The 23,540-nt window shown below is 41.4% G+C and overlaps 1 protein-coding gene across 1 annotated transcript in view; it reads left to right on the top strand.

Moving 5' to 3' along the window:
- Window positions 1-23,540, top strand: part of USH2A (usherin) — a 1,035,348-nt gene that overhangs the window by 944,474 nt on the left and 67,334 nt on the right. Inside the window, exons 61-64 of the mRNA XM_089684798.1 lie at window positions 1,887-2,114; window positions 4,258-5,768; window positions 7,843-8,152; window positions 23,123-23,332. Of these exons, the coding sequence (XP_089540924.1) occupies window positions 1,887-2,114; window positions 4,258-5,768; window positions 7,843-8,152; window positions 23,123-23,332 (2,259 nt within the window). The remainder of the gene's footprint in view (window positions 1-1,886; window positions 2,115-4,257; window positions 5,769-7,842; window positions 8,153-23,122; window positions 23,333-23,540) is intronic.

Raw genomic sequence — 23,540 nt, forward strand, 5'->3', positions numbered from 1 at the left:
AAGACAGAGAATATTACAGATACCATGGATATAAAAAGTCTATACACCCCTGTTAAAATGTCAAGTTTCTGTGATGTAAAAAAATGAGACAAAGATAAATTATTTCAGAACTTTTTCCACCTATAATGTAACCCATAAACTGTACAACTCAGTTGAAGAAAAACAGCTGAAGACAAACAGCTCCAAAGCATGCTGCCACCACCATGCTTCACTGTGGGTATGGTGTTCTTTTGGTGATTTTTTTATTGTTTTTGTATCAAATGTATCTTTTGGAATTATGGCCCAAAAGTTTAACCTTGGATTCATCAGACCATAACACATTTTCTCTCATGCTTTTGGGAGACTTCAGATATGTTTTTGCAAAATTTAGCCGGGCTTGGATGTTTTTCTTCGTAAGAAAAGGCTTCCATATTGCCACTCTACCCCATAGCCCAGATATATGAAGAATATGGGAGATTGTTGTCACATGTACCACACAGTCAGTACTTGCTAGATATTTCTGCAACTCCTTTAATGTTGCTGTAGGCCTCTTGGCAGACTCCCAGACCAGCTTTCTTCTCGTCTTTTCATCAATTTTGGAGGGAAGTCCAGTTCTTGGTAATGTCACTGTTGTGCCATATTTTCTCCACTTGATGATGACTGTCTTCACTGTGTTCCATGGTATATCTAATGCCTTGGAAATTCTTTTGTACCCTTCTCCTGACTGATATGTTTTAAGAATGAGATCCCTCTGATGGTCTGGAAGCTCTCTGTGGACCATGGCTTTTGCTGTAGGATGCGACTAAGAAAATGTTAGGAAAGACCTACTAGAACAGCTGAACATTATTTGGGGTTAATCAGAGGCACTTTAAATAATGGCAGGTATGTACTGACTCCTATTTAACATAATTTTGAATGTGATTGCTTAATTCTGAACACAGCTACATCCCCAGTTATAAGAGGGTGTGCACACTTATGCAACCACATTATTTTAGTATTTTGTGTTTACTCCCCCCCCCCCCCCCTAAAATATTTCAGTTTGTTTTTCAATTGAGTTGTACAGTTTATAGGTCACATTAAAGGTGGAAAAAGTTCTGAAATAATTTATCTGTCCAATTTTTTTACATTACAGAAACCTGATATTTTAACAGGGGTGTGTAGACTTTTTATATCCACTGTATATAACACACATGCACTGTCTACCTAACATTCCCATCCAATGAGCTATGACAATGGTCTGTATTCTTATAGGGATACACCAAAAAGCCACTTAACGTCTTGTAATGGAGACTTTTCCTTCTCTCCAGGTCTTCTTCCAGCTTTTCCTTTGTGTTTATCACATGGCTATGTTATCTTGTTTCTTGCCTCCCCCATTTCCTGACAACATAACTTCCTGTTTAACTAATCTTCATGAACCAGCTAAACAAGTTACTTATCATTTAAATAGAGGAAAACCAGCTTCTGAATTCTTGATGTTAGCTAAAATGTATTATTCCTTATATTTATGCTATTAAAAAATCATTGAAAAAGGTTTGGCAACACGGTATGCTAATACACAGCTTTTCACATAATATATACATATTCTCTTTTTTAAACATGACATAAGCTGGCTATACGCTAGTAGATTTTTCAACAAACATTTGTAAAAAAAATTTCAGTGCCATTCAATGTCTTTTCTGACTGTTAACCACATTCACTGTTAGAAATCCATTCAATCGAGAAAACATTTCCATCCTGCTCAAATTTCTTATTTGGCCAGCTTTAGTGAATGTTCTGAATCTACTATGTGTCATTTTTTTATATTGCAGTATGTTCAATAACATGAATATCTCTTGATTGTGCTATATATGGTATCATTATTTCTTTATGTGTATCTCCATAGTTATAATACTTCTGCTTTAAAACAGGGAACAACATATGAAACTAAAGTGTTTGGTCTACTTCCGTTTACAACATATCACATATGTATTGAGGCCACCAATAGTGCCGGGAGTGTGTCCAGTGGATGGACTTCTGTACAAACCTGGGAAGCTACACCAAGTGGACTGAATAACTTCACTGTAGAGAAAAGAGAAAGTGGCCGGGGATTGCTGCTACAGTGGTCAGCACCTGAGAGAACCAACGGCATTTTGCTGGTATGTCACTGTGTATGCCATATAGAAAATCATTTTGTATAAAATACAAATAAATCTAATATATGGTGTGCTTTTATAGACAGCTATAGACAACTTCCAAAATCTGTATAACCATTTGTGTCTAACCCGACCATATCACAATACATTTATAATTATAAATATAATAATACTAGTGATGAGCCGAACTGCTTTGGTTTTGGTTTGAGCAGGGTTTGATGAACTTCAAAGAAATTTGGATGCTGAACCCCACTGAAATCCATAGAAACCCAATTTGGCAAATTAAAAATGCTAATAGGCAGAGGGGTATAAAAAAAATAGCATGGGAGGTGGGAACTGTCCTGGGGAACATTTAAGCATTTTTTTATTATTTATTTGACCAGGAGCGATGACTTTTTATTTTAAATGCTTAAAAAAAGTTTCTTTGTTTAAAAAAAAAAAAAAAAAACAACGAAAAACAGCACACAGACCCCTCCAAGGGACTCCTATATAATTTTTTTAATAAAAAGAAGCTGGCAATTTTTTCTTTAGCTGGCAATTTAGACTGTGTCTTTTTATTTCTTCTTTGCAAATGTAATTTTTGCAGCAGCACATCATGCAGCAAGAATGAAAACAAAAGTTTAGAGCAGCCTAAAATACATACCAAACCACTGGAGCCTGCTATGGGATTTAGGGGGTACCTCATGGAAAAAAACAAACAAAAAAAACCTCCCATATATGTGTAGCATTACCCCCTTAGAAGCCGCTGAAGTTTGGGTCCCCCTATAGTCCTGCACAGCCAGGCAACACTCATTTTACATTTATCCAGGAGACGGTAACCACTCCTTGAGCTTGTTTTTTTGGATTTTATTAGGGGAATTAGAACTTGGATAGGGTAAGGGGTGCATGGGATGCCCAAGGATAATGGTAACAGAGGACAATCTTCCTGAACTGTATACAAGTCTCTTTTAGCAGCAAAAGAACAGATCCTTCTTCTTGGAGAGCTAGCCAGCATCTCCTGTAGTACCACCCCAGACCCTAGATACTCCTCATCCAGTTGGTCTGTGTGAATCCCTGGGTAGGGGATCCAGTACCTGTCACTTTAAGAGAAGACATTCCTGGGTAGTAGCCAATTCAGTTTCCCACCAGAGTGTTCCTTCCCCTTACTGGCCCGGGGGGTGCAGGTCTACTCACTCAGTCCTTCTCCTATGCTGCTGCTGGGTCAGTGGCTGCTCTCAGGCCTTCTGCTGGGCCGCTCCTTCCTTACTGCATAGGTGGTCCTCACTCTGGGGGCCAGTGAAGTCCTGACCTTTCCTCCTTCCAAGCTTCCCTACCTGTAAGTAAGCCCTTTCCCATCTGGGCTCCCTCCCAGACTCTTGCTCTACAAAATCAGCTCTCCATCTTCCATCCAAACTCTCCTGCTGCTGAGCAGGCTCTGTCACTTTTATTTTATTTTTATTTATTTATTACAGGTACTTATATAGCGCTGTCAATTTACGCAGCGCTTTACTTATATATATTGTACATTCACATCAGTCCCTAACCCTCAAGGGGCGTACAATCTAAGGTCCCTAACTCACATTCATACATACACATACTAGGGACAATTTAGACAGGAGCCAATTAACCTACCAGCATGTCTTTGGAGTGTGGGAGGAAACCGGAGTACCCGGAGGAAACCCATGCAGGCACAGGGAGAACATGCAAACTCCAGACAGGTGGTGCCATGGTTGGGATTCGAACTGACGACCTTAGTACTGCAAGGCGGAAGTGCTAACCATTTAGCCACTGTGCTGCCACTTTTAAGGGCTATCCTGACCCCATGCCAATTCTGGCCAGGATCCCTCAAAAGTGCGGATCAGCTGCTCCTTACCTCAGCCCACTGCTTCTAGAACTTTCTCCAAAGTTCTAGAGCAGAGGGAAGTATCAGAGATGCTGATCTGCAGAGCCTCTCAGCTCTGACCACAATTTGACCCCGCTGACTCTTGCTCCTGGGCTGTTACTCAGCCCCTGTCTAACAATTAGGAATCTAGCTCCCCCTAGCTATCTAGGAGGGTGCTACATAAGTATTTTATCTGTTTATTTAGCTGTTTGTCTGGTATTCAGTCTTAGGTTGCAATCAAGACTATTGGCTTTTATCACTTACAAATCTTTCATTTTTGTCCAGATGTACAACATCTACAGTGACAATAACCTGGAATACAGTGGCCTGGCTCAGCAGTTTTTATTTCGTCGTCTTGAACCTTTCACAGTCTATTATTTGGTACTTGAGGCTTGTACGTCTGCTGGTTGCACTCGAACATTTCCCCAATGTATCCAAACAGAAGAAGCTTCTCCGTCCTCTTTGCTTCCCCCTAACATCCTATCCCTTAATGCCAGCCACATCACTCTCTCTTGGTCACCTCCGTACCAACCAAATGGACAAATGATTCGCTATGAAGTAATTAAAAGGTGCACTCAAGAGAACTCTCAGGGCAACAAGAAAAAAATGAATGAAAATGTTATTTTTGAAGAAATAAACACAGAGCAGAAGGTGTTTACATTTACAGATGTTGGTCTACACCCATGGACACATTATGAGTATAAAGTTCGTGGGTGGAACTCTGTTGGGTACACAGATAGCCCATGGATGGCAGCTCAGACAAGTCAAGCGGCTCCTGGTCATCTTATTCCTCCAAAGGTATTTCACAGTGATAATCCCAATCAAATTATTATCCAGTGGACTAAACCGACAGATGAAAATGGTAATGTTCTTTATTTCAGATTGCAAAAAAACAGCCTTATATTACCTTTTAGCTTTGATATTGCAACATTTGATTATACAGATATAGATGTTTTGCCTTATACTGAGTACACATATTCAATAATGGCCTGCACATTAGGTGGCTGTACCACAAGTAATCCTACTCTTATAAAAACTCTTGAAGGGCCACCAAAATTTGTAAAACCACCTATTGTTGAGCCTCTCAGCTCCAGTGAGGTCAATGTGATTTGGGATCCACCATCTGTGCCTAATGGAGAAATTACAAAGTACATCATTGAAATAGATAATGAGACATACTTTGCTGGAAAGAGGTTGTCCAAGAACATATCCAGCCTATTACCTTTTACGTTATATAACATCAGCTTGGTGGCCTGCACCAGCGGAGGCTGCACAACTAGCTCGCGGACTCACTTCCGAACAATGGAAGCTCAGCCATCACACATCAAGCCTCCAGTTTTTACAGCAACAAGTGCCCAATCTATTAAAATATCATGGCAAAGTCCTGACAAGTCCAATGGTGAAATAAAAAGCTATGAACTACATAGAAATGGCCAGCTGATTTATGCCGGCTTGGATACTCATTATCATGACTTTGGCCTCCAACCTGGGACAGAATATACATATGTAATCCAAGCAACCAACAGCAAAGGGAGTTGCTTAAGTAGTCCTGCCAGAATTAGAACTCACCCATCTTCACCTTCTGGGATGGAGCCACCTCGATTACAAGCTGAAAGTGCCCATGAGATTCTGGCCATATGGCAAGCACCTCTGAAGACCAATGGGGAGATACTCAACTATACTCTCTATGTTCATCACCCAGCTGAAATGAAGGTCACACAATACCATTTTAACAGTTCATTTGTCTCTCGGACTGATCATTCTTTTGTAATAAAGAATCTGAATCCATATACTCAGTAAGTTTAAATATATTAACTTTTCTTGTAATACTTTGCTGTATAAGATCTAAGTTTCTGAATTTCTGGTTTATACTTTTTTAGGATCTTTTTTATCTCTTTCTTTTTCTCATGCCTCTAAATTCTTAACTCACGCTTTCTGCCTGTTAAATAATCATTATTAGTCGGAAGTCTGTCTTCAGTTGTTTTAAAGCATATAGTAGCTGAATATTTTCTGCAGTTTTTAGCTATCCTGTCATTGATATGTTGTTGGTAGCAACAGGATTACTGGTGTGACATGACCCTAGGTGAGGGAAAATCTCTCTAATGGAGCCCCAGACAGAAGTAGAAATTTGTCAGAGGTTCTAACTCTTCCCCACAGTATTAAAACATTTTCAAAAGTTAAAATCATACTAAAGTATTTTGTTTTCTTAAAAATAACGAACATATCATACTTACCTGCTCTGTGCAGTGGTTTTGCACAGGGCAGCCCAGATCCTCTGCTTCTGGGGTCCCCACTAGCACTCCTGGCTCCTCCCTCCTGTTGAGTGCCCCCATAGCAAACAGCTTGCTATGGGGGCACCCGAGCAGGCACGCTCCCAACCCGCGGCTCTGCATGTCCATTCACACACAGAGCCGAGGCTCGGCACCACCCCTCCCTCTTCTGATTGGCTCACAGGCCAATCAAGAGTGAGAGTCCCCGAAGAACTGAGACTTTCATGGACATCTCTGGATCAAGACTGGGCTCAGGTAAGTGTTGCGGGGGGGAGGGGACTTTAGAACCACTTTATTACATAAAGCACAGTTTACAGGCCCACCTTTGTTTTTGTTGTGTGGTCTAATGAACTAAATTAAGTTTCCTCCCTTCTTTCTATATATAAAATGCCTGTTTAAAAAAAATGTTTTACGTCACCTTTGCTTTCAGAGAAATCTTGGACCTAAATGGTGAGATCTCATAGTATTGTTATTTATTTATTACTTATATAGCACTGTCAATTTACACACATATTTATTATACATTCACATCAATCCCTGCCCTTGAGGAGCTTACAATCCAAGGTCCCTAACTCACACTCATACTTACACATACTAGGGCCAATTTAGAGAGTTGACAATTAACCTACCAGCATGTCTTTGGAGTGTGGGTGAAAACCCACTCAGACAGGGAGAACATGCAAACTCTGTGCAAGAAGTATTGTGGTTGAGGTTCAAACCCATGATCCTATTGCTGCTAGGCAGAAGTGCTAACCATTGCACCGAATACTGTACATTCATGCAATGAAGCGCTTGACATTATGCATTTCACCTCCTGTACAACACTACATGCATCTGTTGCAAAAACAAACCTTCCCCAGGATCTCACAATTTTTTTTGTGCAACTGATGCATGTAGTGTTGCATGGCTTATACAGGAGGTGAAGAGCATGACATCATGCATGTGCAATATCAAATACAGTTTTCAAAATAGCGGTGTGGGAATGGAGAAACAGACAACACAGGAAAAAATAGTAAATATGAAGAAAAAGTCACAAGGATATAGGTAAGTATTATTGTTTGTTTATAGATGGGGGTGCTAAAATCTAAAGATGTTGATAGAAGCCAACATTGCTATTAGTACTGTTAGTCTTATCCAACCTGCATGGATGACTCGATTTGCTTTAAAGTCAAATGCTAGGCAAATATAAAAGACACAAATTTACGCAGCTTGATGTTCATTAAGTACATAATAAGTATTTATTTATTTTTTTGCACGCAGTGTAGGTACTTAAATTTGACCTGGAATCAGCTTCTTGCACAACCATCTTCCTGCAAGAGGAAGAAGCAGCACTAACAGCCAAAAAGCTGTGCTGCAAGGCTAAATGGTGGGGAATGCTGACAGGAGGAGAGAGCAGAGTAACAGAGATTAGCTGGTCAGTGTACTGCTTCTCATTTTACAGTCTAGTTACAGGCTGAGGGAGGCACAAGACCAAAGAAAAATCAGTATATTTAGCTGTTTGCTTGAAGTTCAGTTTTGCAAATAATCTCATAATGTTTCACTGGTGTAAATTCTTTCCTTTGCTATTACAGATTATCCTTTCTTTTTCTTATTTTCTAAGGTACGAAGCAAAAGTTGAAGCTTGTACTATACTAGGATGTGCTGTAAGCGAATGGGCATCTAGCCATACACAAGAGGCTGCTCCAAATTCCCAGCCCTCCCCGCTAATAAATGTCCAGACTAATGGCCACGCTCCATTTTTAGCTTGGAACAGACCACAGTATCCAAATGGGAAAATCCTCCTCTATGAAGTTTATCGCCGAACATTGAATGATTTACAAGCGGTTACTCCCATAGAACTATTGTACAATGGCTCTTCCTTGTCCTTTCAGGACATGACATTGCTGCCGTTCACAGAATATGAGTATAAGGTATGAAAATGTTACAGATTTGTCCATTAAGGGACCTTATTAAAGGGATTCTGCTCACTATGGACAATGGCAGATGGGCAATGAGGATATACGTTGAGAGATGAACTTTTAATAGGATTTTGTATTCAGACAACTGAGCTTCCATTGGTGCGCTCAGTTTTTCAGTGATCAGAGACATAGATAATATACTGTACAGCCAAATGATTATGGGCCTCTGACCATCACCCTTACTTTATGACCAAAAGTCTATCATTATCCTTCTAAATTACTGAGTTCAGGTGTTTCCATTGAAGCATTAATGCTGCATCATATAGGCTCCATGCACACTAGCGGTTTTTTAGGCTCTTAGAAGCTATTATCGGAATATTTTTTTCTGCTCCTAGAAGCTAAACAGTGTTATCCTATACTGTATGTCCATGCACACTATTTTAGGCTATTAGCATTTTTTATCTTCAGCATCTAGGAGCAGAAAAAAAGTTGTAGAGTTTTCCAGCAGAAAAAAACACGAAACGCTCCTAAATGCTGCTGAACGTTATTAAAATGCTCCTAACAGTTTTTTCTAGCTTTTTGTTCCCTCGACATGTACTGTAAAAATGCAAATGAAACACTAATGCTCCTAAACACTTCTGAGCGCTACTAAAAACGCTATTACCAGCATTTTTAATGAAGTGTTTTTCCTATTTTTTTTAGCTTAAAAAAAAGGCTGAGTGTGCATGGAGCCATTGAGTAATTTTAGACAATTGTGTGCTTCCAACCTTGCAGCAACTTTGGTTGGAAGGCCGTTCTCTATTCCAGCATGACTGTGTTCCTCTGCACAAAGCTAACTCCATGAAGACATGGTTGATGAGTTTCTTCAAAAGGATATAGTCGGTTACACGGATGTTTCTCAATGCACTTCCTTTATTGGTTATAACTTATTGGTACAGGATCTACTGATGCTGTGGTTGATGAGTTTGGTTTGGAGGAACTTGGTGTGGAGGAACTTGAGTGGCCTGCACACAGTCCAGGCTTCAACCCTAAGGAGCATCTTTGGGATGAATTGGAACTACAGTTGCAAGTCAGGTCTTCTCTTCCAGCATCAATACCTGACCTCACAAATGTCTAAATTGGCACAAATGGCCCCAGACAACCTCCAGAATCTTGTATAAAGCTTTTATGGAGAGTTGAGACTGCTATAGATGCAGAGGGATGGTGGGAGGGGGGAGGAATCAGTACTAATGCCCATAGGTTTATAATGGGTGTACAACAAGCAACATCACTGTAGGCTCAGATAGTCCTATGCCCCTTGTAGGCCATTCTGAAAAATTGAGTGTGACAAGGGGCATGGACTTGTGCTGACAATGGGGATCCTAACAGGTATGTTGTGTTTCAGCATGGCTGCCTGTAGGGCTCCGTTAGAGTTGACCATACGTTGGTAGCAGCTGTTGATAGAGAAAAGTTTTCCAACATGTTCCTTCAACAGAAGCCGATTAGATGAACCAGACAAATTTCGATCAGGGTATGGCCAGCTTAAGTGTGCATGTAAGGGTGAAAATGCCAACATTGCATTGGGGCCTAGTGGTTAGCATTGTCACCCTATAACAGAAAGCCTAGAGAGGGAGCACAGACAGACAAGATCAACTGGCAATAACTATGTCTTTGTTAAGAGCATGGAAACAAGTTTGCACCACAGTACTGAGGATTTAAAAAATGAACAGAAGTACTTTTTGGGCTTGAATACACTTTAGATAATGTGTACAATAATGTTTATGTCTTTTTCCTGAAATGAGGAGCCAGTTTTCCATTTAATGATTTATAGTACTAATTCACCAAAACATCTACAGCAGGTCTGTCCGTTGGCAGCGTTTAGCTGACCTGTTTAGGAGCGGTTGGCCAGAGTGCCACAGGGCAGCCATTTATTCACTGCGGATGAATTGTTATGATTTCCTTGATTGTGTATTTTTATTTATGAGACATAATTTATGAGCAGTGAAAAAGCAAACTAAGATGAGTAATGACTGGAGGGAGTCGGGGACATAAATCAGGCGTAGCTGAGCATGCCGGTGATTTTGATCGAATCTATTGAATCAGCTATTGCCCTTAGCTATTAAAGATATTGGAAAGACCTTTTAATATCTCCTTATCGCTCTCGTGGGAAAACCATAACTATTTCATTACGGACCCATAGGAAACAGATTATTAAATGACTTGCCTTCAGTGTTTTGTTTTGTGCTGTTATTAATGGCTTTGTGGAGTGTTTTCTCACTCTGCGCGTTACGGACGTGTTTTACAATGATAAAGGGGGCTGTTTAGAAAGTAGTGAAGTCATTCAGGTTTGTAACTTCCCATAATTTCATCTGAAGGGCTATTTTAGGTAACAGTTAAAACAAGTTGGTGAACAGCTATTTCTATTTAGCAAACACAGCAACTGTGTAAAGTCAGAAGTACACCTTAACCACTTGACCTCCGGAAGATTTACCCCCCCCCCCTCCAGGCCATTTTTTTGCGATACAGCGCTGCCTTACTTTAACTGACAATTATGCGGCCATGCAACGCTGTACATAAATAAAATTTATATTTTTTTTTCCACAAATAGAGTTTTCTTTTGGTGGTATTTGATCACCTCTGTGTTTTTTACTTTTTGCATTATAAACAAAAAAAGACCAACAATCTTGATAAAAAAAAAATAACTTGTATTTTCTGTTATAAAACATAGTCAATAAAAAATGTAAAAAATATTTTTTTTTCATAAATTTAGGCCAAAATGTATTCTGCTACATATTTTTGGTAAAAAATCCCAATAAGCGTATATTGATTAGTTTCACAAAAGCTATAGCGTCTGCAAACTATGTGACATATACTGGAATTTTAATTTACTTTTTTAATACTTGTAATGGTGGCGATCAGCGACTTATAGCAGGATTGCGATATTGCGGCGGATATTTTTACACTAACTGACACTTTGTGGGGACCAGTGACACTAATACAGTGATCGGTGCTAAAAATATGCCCTGACACTGTACTGACACTGGCTGGGAAGGGGTTAAGCATCTAGGCTGATCAAAGGGTTAACTGTGTGTGCCTAGCTATGTGATTTGCATACACTAGGTGGTGCTTTTACTAGGTTTGCAGGGATACACATCCTTCACTCCCTTACCTGTCAGCACATAGCTCTACCTTGTTTACATAGCAGAGCTCTGTTCTGTATCCTGCCCAACGATCAGTGAGTGCCAGCGGACATCCGCACTCGCAGATCGGCTTCCATATGGCAGAAGGAGGGCTGCCCTGTAGCAGTAAAACTGCTAAAGGGCGGACCTTAAATGGTTAAGGAGGACCTTTCCATATGATATAAATACTGTATATTCCAAAAATGCTACAATACACAGCAAAAGTATAATTTAAAAAGGTGTGTCATTAAAGCTGTCATTGAGCTCCAGTCCAGTGGCTATGCCTAGGTTGAAATGATGTCATTAGTCTGCTGCAGATAGAAGGGAGCATTTCCTCAGTCTCCTCTCCCTCAGTGATCACTCAGACTGTACTTTGTAGTAATTGTCAAGTTGAATGGCTGCAACCAATGATGGGGTAATATTCTCCTCATTGACACAAATTATGGGACACTATTCCACCGAATGACACCAATAATGGGGCACTATTCCATCCACTGACACCAATAATGGGGCACTATTCCTCCCACTAGCATCCATTATGGGGCATTATTCCTCCCAGTGACACCAAAGAAGAGGCACTTTTCCTCCCACTGACACCAATGATGGGTCACTATCCCCCCCCCCCCAACACCAATGATGGGGCACTTTTGCTCTTCCTACTGACCACAGGCATGGTTTACTCCCACTGATGCCAGGGTATTTTCTAAAGTCTGAAGGATAGTGCAACACCCCATAGTACTTGCCTTATACCATTGTTAATTTGGTGCATGGAAAATGACAGAATATTAACACCACAGTACTGACATATTTCCCTTTGTTAATCCCCCCCCCCATGTATATATGTACATATTTGTGTGTGTGACAATCATTTTCCATATGTCACAAATCTTAAAAATGGAAATGCAGTATCGATCCACAGAGACAGTCTCTAACAAAAGAAAATAGAAGTTTAAAGTAAAATTTAATTTTTTTTTTCTTGCGGTAAAAACTAGAGAACACGAAAGCTTAGTAAGGAATACGTCTGAGAAAATCGCTTAGGCAGTCTTTTTGTATTGCTCTTTAGATCTATCATTCTGATTGATCACTGTGTAATTGGCCATTATTGAGCCTAATTTAACCCCATAATCTCCCCCATCCATCTACACTGTCTATTGCTACTGACGTCCCGCAAATAACTTACACATGCAAATGGGGACCCCGTCCGACCTTTTATGATATTCGTGTTTAATTATACAAATGATATTTGATAAATAAGATTACACCTTCTTCCATATGTTTATTCACTCCTTGATGAAAGCGAAATTTAATTTTCATGCAGATTCGTGGCAAATCTGCTTAATAAGTGCTGAGTTTTTAGTTCGTTTAGGCTGCAAATTAGTTTGTTTCGATTGTAGATTGAATGCGGAAGATTCCACTTATGAATCGTCTAATGGGCTAAAGTGATTTATAAAAGAAGTCATTCCAAAAGTAAAAGCTAACATTTACTCCATATGTCTATAACTACATTGATTTTTAAAGCTGAACTCCAGGCAAGCCACTAAGTACACAAATTATATGCATACAGTGTAAGAAAGCTGTTTTATCTGTCCACCCAATCCTGAGATTTACTCAGCCCTACTAGGCAGCACAGCTATGTTTCTGACCTCAATGTTCTCTACCACAGTTAAGCAATAAAGTCTTGTCAGGTCCCTGCAGCCAGCTCGTGATTGGACAGTGAAGGAGCAGCAGCAGACTGATGAAGTCATCTCTTTCTTCTCTGCACCTGTCAGCATTCTGCTTGTTAGCACATGTACATTATAGCAAAGCCTGATTGGCACAAACTTCCTAACCCTTCCCACCACTCCACATCCTGCTGTACAGGGATGATAGCTATTATGAAGACATATTAAGATAGTATAATAATAGCTGCATTTAAAAATATATTGAATGATTTCTATTGAATGCATAACTGCACTAATTGATATTCTGTGGCGCTTGCAGAAATTTAAATACTCTAGCTATTGTACAGTGCTACACAAACTGCACTATATAAGTCCTGTATCATAATCATAATAATAGTAGATTGTTATTTAAAGTAGAAGCACTCTGAGATAATTTTACATGACTTTGCCCAATGTCCTGCATTAAAGAATAATTCCCTGAACTCTGCAGTCTGTATGCAGCACACCCCTGAACTCTGCATTATGTATGTAGCGGATGTATGTAGCGCATCCCCCGAACTCGTCACGTAGCACACCCCTGAACTCTGGATTGTGTGTAACCCACCTTCCCCCCCAAACACTGTACTTGGTACGTAATGCATTCCTGGTATTTAGTGGCCCTTTAAGACACTGCCACTGTTTGTGAAATTTCACTATACCCACTATTTGATGCAGTTTGGAGGGTGAATGTGTGTAGGGGGGGGGGGTTGTTTTGGTGGGTTATGGTTGAGTTCCTGCACTTATTTTTTGAGAAAAAAAGCCCCGTACAAGGATGTATTTGCACTGCACACCAGTGATTCTGGATGTGCATTTGGCTGTTGGGCCATAAATTAATGATTTGCACGGCTCCACTCACTATCCTGAAATGAGAAATGGTCCTCTTATTTTTGGGATATTCATGGAATAAGACATGGGAATGCCTTGTTTTTTAAGAGGACCTTACTGTGCTATTACATATATATATATTTTCCAGCGTATAGGACAACTTTTTGACCCTTGAAAATCTTCTCAAAAGTCGGGGGTCGTCTTATACGTCGGTATACGTCAGGGCGGCACATTTTAGGGGGGGCGGCGTGGTGCCGCCGCTGTCCCCCCCTTCCGACGGAACGGACACTAAGTACAGGGGTGGGCAGAGGGCTTCTGTCTCTTACCTGGCTCCCACGACGATCCAGTCCAGGAAGCGCTGCTCCTTCAGTCACTCCGGCCACTCCCTCACTCCTGCCACTCGGCTCCGCCTCCTCACTGGTGATTGGCCGCCAGAACTGTAGCTCAGGAAAGGCACACAGGCGGCCAATCACGGGCAAGGAGGCGGAGCCGAGCGGACCCGCGAAAATCGAGTGAGCGAGCAGCCGGTAAGTGTGCAGTGCAGAGGTACTGCTGCAACCACATATACTGGATGCAGCAGCACCATACTAGAACAGAGGTCAGCAAGTGTCATTGGTGTCAGTGGGAGGAATAGTGCCCCATCATTGGTGTCACTGATACTAATGATGGGGCATTATTCCTCCCACTGACACCAATGATGGGGCATTATTCCTCCCACTGACACCAACGATGGAGCACTATTCCTCCCACTGACACCAATGATGGGGCACTATTGCTTCCACTGACACCAACGATGGGGCACTATTCCTCTCCCCACTGACGGGGTACTATTCCTCCCACTGACACCAATGTTGGGACACTATTCCTCTCTCTGACACCAATGATGGGGCACTATTCCTCCCACTGACACCAATGATGGTGCACTATCCCTCCCACTGACACCAATGATGGGGCGCTATTCCTCCCACTGACACCAATGTTGGGGCGCTATTCCTCCCACTGACACCAATGATGGAGCACTATTCCTCCCACTGACACCAATGATGGGGCGCTATTCCTCCCACTGACACCAATGATGGGGTGCTATTCCTCCCACTGACACCAATGATGGGGCACGATTCGTTACTCTAACACCAATGATGGGGCACGATTCCTCCCACTGACACCAATGATGGGGCGCTATTCCTCCCACGGACACCAATGATGGGATGCTATTCCTCTCACTGACACCAATGATGGGGCACGATTCTTCGCTCTGACACCAATGATGGGACACGATTCCTCGCTCTAACACCAATGATGGGGCACTATTCCTCCCACTGACACTAATGATGGGACACTATTCCTCACACACTGACACTAATGATGGGGCACCATCATTGGTGTCAATGGGAGGAATAGTGCCTCATCATTGGTGTCAGTGGGAGGAATAGTGCCCCATCATTGGTGTCAGTGGGAGGAATAGTGCCCCATCATTGGTGTCAGAGCGAGGAATAGTGCCCCATCATTGGTGTCAGAGCGAGGAATCGTGCCCCATCATTGGTGTCAGAGCGAGGAATCGTGCCCCATCATTGGAATACCATACCATATTGAAATCAAATCTGATGTTTTTTAATTTTTATTTGGTGTGCGTTGGAAGAGGGGTACTCTTATACGGCGAGTATAGCCCAAACCCTATATTTTAACAGGAAAAGTAGGGGGTCGTCTTATACGCCCAGTCGTCTTATACGCTGGAAAATACAGTAATTGTTATATAAGGGACCTCAAGTCCAATGTACCCTTTGTCTACCCCATACTGCTCATCGAGAGAAAAACTTAATAAGATCCATCAAACACTTACAGTATCTACTAGCGGGAGAGGTTTTTCTGTGGATCTGGATGGTTCATAGAACCCCGCTATTTCCATATGCCTGTTAGTGTCTCTGCCCCATATAGAACCCATCCTGTGTTGTAGGCATAAACATAAATGTCTGACTTAGATGAGTATTCATATTAATGTAGGATGCTGGTCTAGGGACACCTGAAGATAGTTGGAGCATGTCTGTATGTACAACTGTCTACTAATGTGTTTACACAGCACACAAAATTCAGACAGAATTCAGACAGGCAGATTTGAGAATCCTTAAAAAATCACTGCAGGAAAAAAATAGAGGAGTCTCAGTCTTCCTGGTAATGTGGCTGTATAGTATGATTGGGTGCTCTTGACTTATTGAAAAATGTTTCTAATTCCTATATGCTGTATCTCTTTAAGGGGACACCTCTCTCTATAATCTATATTGAGAAGAAAGGTTGTTAATCTTAAAGCAAAAATATGTTCCTAAGTCTTCTTTCTGTGTAGGTAGGAAAGTTGCTGGTGTTATGCAGTAGACATAGAGTCGTCCTCTGTGCGAGGGGCTTTACTGATCCCCCACAGTATAAATCAATTATTGAACCTGCAGCAAGGAAACCAAAGATGTGCTCAATTCTGAAATTTGCCACCTAAATTGATCGTTCACCTTGAGAAAGTATAGTTAAATTATTGCCGAGCGACAAGGAGCTCAATACACCAATGTGTAAGTACAATGTGTTAGAGAGATTGCTGGGAACTGTTTTTAAATGAAAGATAGATAGATAGAGAGATAGATAGATAGATAGATAGATAGATAGATAGATAGATAGATAGATAGATACAGTTGTGTCCAAAATTATTCAACCCCCACTGAAATTGAGTGTTTTGGCCAGTTTGACATTGCTTTTGATCATTCAGTCATCTTGCTTACATTTACATTAAAGAGGCACTTGTAGGTCAGACAAATATAACATAACAGTTATAATGAAATAACCACAAATGTCTTTTCTGTGCTCACAGCATTATCAGTTTTATTCAACCCCCAAGTGACATTCAATCTTAGTACTTAGTACAGCATCCTTTTACAGTTATAACAGCTTTTAAACGTGAAGCATAGCTTGACACAAGTGTCTTGCAGCGATCTACGGGTATCTTCGCCCATTCTTCATGGGCAAAGGCCTCCAGTTCAGTCACATTCTTAGGCTTGCGCACTGCAACTGCTTTCTTTAAGTCCCACCAGAGGTTCTCAATCGGATTTAAGTCTGGTGACTGCGATGGCCACTCCAAAATGTTCCAGCCTTTCCTCTGCAACCATGCTCTAGTGGACTTGGAGGTATGCTTGGGATCATTGTCCTGTTGAAAGGTCCAACGTCTCCCAAGCCTCAGGTGTGTGACGGACTGCATCACGTTTCCATCCAATATCTCCTGGTACTGAAGAGAATTCATGGTACCTTGCACACGCTGAAGCTTCCCTGTACCTGCAGAAGCAAAACAGCCCCAAAGCATGATTGACCCTCCACCATGCTTCACAGTAGGCAAGGTGTTCTTTTCATCATAGGCCTTGTTCTTCCTCCTCCAAACATAGCGTTGATCCATGGGCCCAAACAGTTCTAATTTTGTTTCATCAGTCCACAGAACACTATCCCACAACTTTTGTGGTTTGTCCACATGGCTTTTGGCATACTGCAGTCGACTCTTCTTATTCTTTGGAGACAGCAAGGGGGTACGCCTGGGAGTTCTGGCACGGAGGCCTTCATTACGCAGTGTGCGTCTTATTGTCTGGGCTGAAACTTCTGTACCCACATCTGACAAATCTTTTCTCAGTTCCTCAGCAGTCACACGGGGACTTCTCTCCACTCTACGCTTCAGGTAGCGCACAGCAGTCGAAGTCAGCATCTTCTTTCTGCCACGACCAGGTAGCGTTTCAACAGTGCCCTTTGCCTTGAATTTGCGAATGATGCTTCCTAAGGTGTCTCTTGGTATGTTTAACATCTTTGCAATCTTCTTATAGCCATTGCCCTTCCTGTGAAGAGAAATCACCTCTTCTCTTGTCTTCCTGGACCATTCTCTTGCCTTCACCATGTTTGTAACCACACCAGTAAATGTCTAGAAGGAGCTGAGTATCACAGTCATTTTAAAGCTGCCTAATTGGTGCTTATTATGCTTGATTGCTGCTCGGTGACATCCACAGGTGTTTTCAATACCTGATGGAAAGCACCTGTATGAACCTCTGTTCTTCAGAGTGGTAGTCTTTAAGGGGTTGAATAATTGTGGCAATGAAGAAACCACATAAGAACCATTTACTACTGTATTACATAAACAATTGATGTCATTTTAGTTGCATTTGGGTAGTTACAACGTCCTTGTAGGATTTGATTCTGAATACAATTCCAAATGTACACTATAGTCCCTAAACCCCTTTACAGCATTGGGGGTTGAATAATTTTGGACACAACTGTAGATAGATAGATAGATAGATAGATAGATAGATAGATAGATTGTAAGCTCCAAGGAGCAGGGCCCTCCTAACCCTCTTGCATTGAACTGTATTGTTGCTGTATTGTCTCCCGTTATATTGTAAAGCGCTGAGCAAACTGTTAGCGCTATATAAATTCTGTATAATAATAATAATAGATAGATAGATAGATAGACAGATAGATAGATAGATAGATAGATAGATAGATAGATAGATAGATAGATAGATAGACCTAAAGCTGAACCATGATTACATAAAAAATTACCCTTACAGTGGGGCTCCCCTGTACTACAAGGGTAAAAACTTGGTTTGGTCTGGGTGAAGCAGAAAAGGCAGGTGTGCTTACCTTATCTCTCGCTCTCCCAGCAGCCACTTGTCTCTTCTTCTCTCTTCTCTGATGCTCTGGTTTATGGGTGGGGGGCCCTCTGCGTTTTTACTTATAATGCAAGACTGCTGATCCTGCATTGTACATGATGACATCAGAGATCCTGCAGCAGATGGAGCGGCGAAGAGAAGCAGTTTTAGAAGACTGACCGTGTGAACAGTTGTGCAGTAGAGGGGAATCTTCGAGACACACGTTATCCTTATGGTATAGTTATCTTACAATCCCGGCTGATGACTCGCAGTCCACTTTTGTCCACCAATGGGAAGCTGACTCAGATCTTCACCTGATGCGCCCCCCCCCTCCCCACAGATAGACAAAATATTCCTGTTAGCTCACAAAACCTCCATTGCCAATCAATACCAGGAAGTGGGGTACAAAATTCTCTCTAGGTAATACAGAGTACCACTTAGTTTCCCTCTTGGAGAGTTCCCTCACCCTATTGGACCCCTGGGACTTTGGGCATGCCTGCTCAGATCTGAGAGAGCAATTACCCACACAAGAAATTAGCCATTACAATCTATGTGTTGGCCACGGGGAGGGTAACACAATGATAAAAGTGACTGAGCAATCAAGTCATCTTAATTAATGCATTAATACAATGCACCTAAATATACAAGATTTATCAATGTGCAAATATCATATACTAATAAAATTAACAATATATAACTAACTAAAATAAAATATTAAATAAAACATTAAAAATAAATATAATTATTATTATAAAAAATAAAAATTATTTATTTTAAAATAATCAGCCAAAAAGAGAGAAATAGATTCCCCTTTAATACATCCTTAGACATCACTGATAAAACAATTTTCAATGTTGAGGCCACCTGGTGCCAAAGAATGGAGAAGGTAGATACACTTAGTTTCCCTCTTGGAGAGTTCACTCACCCTACTGGACCCCCTCCAATCAACCCCCCAAAACAACAATTTAGAAGGGTCCCTCACATGATGGCGTGAGAAGTGATTGGATAAACTATGATAACTGTATCCTTTCCTAATGTTTTTCATATGTTCAGCTATTCTAACCTTCAGAGGGTGTTTAGTGCGGCCAATATACATTAATCCATTTCCATGTGTCCATCTCCAGTGTCCATGTGGGTTAATTTATATTGGTCATACTAATAAACTTAACTATTGTTATTTTATTAGTATATGATATTTATACATTGATAATTATTTAATGTATAGTTAGGTGTGTTGTATTAATGCATTAATTAAGATGAGTCGATTGATCAGTCACTTTTATCATTGTGTTACCCTCTCCGTGGCCAACACAGAGATCGTAATGGCTAATTCTTGTGTGGGTAATTGCTCTATTCATTATTTTACCAGTAATGCGGCCTAATATTGTTTTAAATGTCAGATCTGAGTAGGCATGCCCAAAGTCAGCGATCAACCAATGGTGGTGTTGGGGAGGGTACATAAGGATAGTCGCCATCCCTATGACTAAGTCGGAAGTGACAAAACGCATCAGGGCGAGGCTGGTCGGCGACTGGAAGTGGGATCCGGCGGTGGTGAGAGCACAGCTTATGTTTCCTACTACATTTGACATTACAGGCATTTTTTATCCATTTATCTTGTGAGTGGCTGTTTATACATTTAATAAAAGGTGTTATTGGTTATTGCACCTTTGGAGTTTCATCTCTTATTTTTGCATGACCATTATCTGGTGGAGAGGAGTAAAGGAGATTTAAGGAAAGTCTGTATGGTGTTACCCCTTTTGGAGACACACAAGCGATACATGCCAGCCATGAGAAGGGAAGGCATATAAATTTGGTGAATGCATACCCAGAAGGGGAGGAGTTTATTAAAGGCACGTGGTGTTTTTTGGTTTGGGAACACTTTGAAAATTCATCACGTTGAAAGAGATCGTCACATGTCACAATGGACTATACTTTTATGCACTATGTGATTGATGCATGTCACATAAACGTTTTGATGTTTTATATAATTTTTTATCACAGCGCCACTGGACTATTGATGTTCACTTATTTGTGCAAGGTATATTTGATTTAGAGTGGCAGCAGTGTTTTGTTTTGTTTTTTTCACAAATGCATGTGAGTTATTGATTCACTTTATATTTATTTTATTTGATGTATGCATTCAGCGCAAGTGTTTTTTGCTTTATTGTTTGATTAATACAGAGTACCGTACATTCTGCACAAGATGAATAGGGAGGTCCCAGACATCTGTTGCCGCTGTAACTCGGATGTGGACACTATATTCCATATCTTTTGGTCATGTCCGGCTATTGCCCCTTTTTGGGGAGAGGTGATATCCACCATTAAACATTTAACCTCTGTTGATCTGACAGGCAATCCAGCTGCATGTTTATTGCATCTAACTGAGAGACCCCTCAGGAAGTATAAGAAGGCCTTTAGGGCTCGTTCACACTTGACTTATTTCTAACTCTTACCAAATGCCCCTATAGCGTTTGACAGGCATTAGACAGGCATTTGGGAAGCGTTTTTAATGCTCCCCAAATGCTCCCCAAGCACCCTATGGGCTGTTTTGAGGCATTTGATAGGTGTTTGCCAAGCGTTAAAACCACACCTGAAATGCCTATAATGAAGTTAAATGGCCTTAACGCTTCGCATATGCCTCACAACCTGCCAGGCGTTTGAGGAGTGGCACCATAGGCTTGAATGGGAGGCTTCAACTTCTCCTGACTCCACATGAGGCGTCAGTTTTGCCACGACGCTAACGCTTCAGTGTGAACAGCACTATGTGCTGCCATAGGCAGAATTTTCATAGGCGTTTAAGAAGCATTAAAAACGCTTCCTAAACGCCTGTCTGACGCCTGCTGACAAAGCTAGTGTGAACGTAGCCTAACAATGCAATTATTTAATGCAGCAAAGGCATGTATTCCTGCCTTGCGGAGACAAACTCAACCACCAACCAGAGTCCTGTGGTATGCTAAAATTGAGGATCACATCACATGGAAGAATTGATGGCAACTCCGTATAATATGGAGGAACAGTGTCGGGACAAACGGAGACCCTGCAGTTATTTCACCTGTACCGATGCTTACTTGCAGGAAGCGGCCCACCCTAAGTCCTCTCCTTTTGGAGGTGGGTAGAGGCCTTCACATTATGTCTACTAGGCCCTTTGCACTCCCACTTTTTGGAAGGGTGAGTGACTGGCTTGTTCCATTTAATTTCTTCACTTGGCAGTCCCCCTTTTTCCTTAAACCCCCCCCTCCCCCCCAACCTTTCCTTTTTTTCCGCTCGTTCTTGCGTTCTCTCTTTCTCTACCTCTCCTTTGCCTTTCTTTTCTCTCCCTTGCTCTACCCTCATTTTCTTCACTCCTCTGTTCTTTTTTTGAAGTGAAGAATGAAGAGATTCCTCCTCTGTAGTTTGTACTGGTGATGAGCACCTGGAAACAGCTTACTGTTATTTCTGTGTAACCTTTTTTGGAATTATTGTTTTTTGTACTCACTTGGGCTTTGCAGCCCCTCTGTCTGATCGCATTTCTAACATTCTATGCAAAGCGTTATGGCAGCCGCAATTATTGTATAACGCTAGTTTGACCCTGTTTATCCTGTATTTCTGACACTTATGTAAGGATTGATGGCTGTAAATATCTGACACTTTCTTATGCCTTTGATACTGAAACGATTGTATTTTTAAAGCTTTGCTAACATAAAGAAAATAATTTTAAAAAAGACTGACCGTGCAGGGAGGTGGTAGCCTGCAGGAGCAAGGAATAAGGTAGGTATAACTGTGTGAGGAAAGCCTGACTGCAAGGGTCATTTTTTTATTCCCAGGGTTCTACTTTAACACAAACCTGAAATGACCTAAAATAAATGCAGGGGACTTGTGGCTCATGCAGGTACTTGTGCTAGTCTTCAAATCAATCCCTGTGGAGCCTGTTTGGAGCCTCCTTGGAGCCACAGCTAAACAACTGGCCTATTGCAACATTAGGGCCTGCCCCCTACTGGCACCAAGTACTGAAGTTCTGGAATTTGAATGATGGTGGTGGAGCTTAGCACGAGGAGGGGGTGGGGTTCATCTTGACTAGGACAGAAGTTGAGGTGTCATATACGGTTTGGGCTTGGGATTCAAGGAACTCAACAGGGACAAAGACTAAAGCTGGTCATACATGGATCGAAATTTGTCCGGTTCAGCAGGGACTGGATGAATTTTGATCCATATATGAGCACCCTGGTTGTACAGCAAACTTGTTGTTTTTTTCCTGAATGATTAGTGACACCTGCTGTAGCTGGCAACACTAATCATTGTGTTCTGCTGGCAGGAATGATTACCTGCCGGCAGAACACAATAGCGCTGCGGGAGGCAATTTTCTTAAAATTGTATCATCTATTGCTTGCCTAACACAGGTACTTGCATGCATCTAATGACTAACACAGGAACTTGCATGCACTACAAGGTCAATGCACTTCATCACAGGTGTTATGTTGAGAGGTATATAATCATTATAAAAATATATAATGATGAATACACTTGAGATAGATGCTATCAATACATTTGTAGATACAATAGGCAGGCATTAATATACAAAGTGTGGGTTTCCTAAATTTGGTATACAGTCTCTATGGGTAAGCTATGTTCTGATTTCCTTGTATCTTCCATTCATTATTTCAGGTGCAGGCAGTGAATTCTGCAGGAAAAACCTCCAGCCCCTGGACCCGCTGCCGAACCAACCCGGCTGCCCCAGAAGGATTATCTAGTCCTGTATTCCATGCAGTGTCTGCTATTTCTGCTGTGGCTAATATAACTCCTCCAACTAAAACCAATGGTATAGTGACTTTGTACCGGCTGTTCTCCAGAAATGACAAAGGAATGGATGCAGTGGTAAGTGCTTATTGTGACGATCGCGACATCAGACCCCAGCCCTTCTCACAAACTCGTGACCAAAGTACTAGCCAATCTAAAACCGCGCTGTCACGTGCGTAACAATGCGTAGCTGCACCCTGCACAAAGATTTTCCAGCTCGCTGGACCACAATCGATGTACCGGCAGCTTGAGAGCGATTATTACTGGGTCAGGTTAATTACGCAAT

Source organism: Staurois parvus, unplaced genomic scaffold (assembly GCF_062004578.1).
Source record: "Staurois parvus isolate SC_StPar_1 unplaced genomic scaffold, SC_StPar_1.0 ptg000357l, whole genome shotgun sequence".
NCBI lineage: Eukaryota > Metazoa > Chordata > Amphibia > Anura > Ranidae > Staurois > Staurois parvus.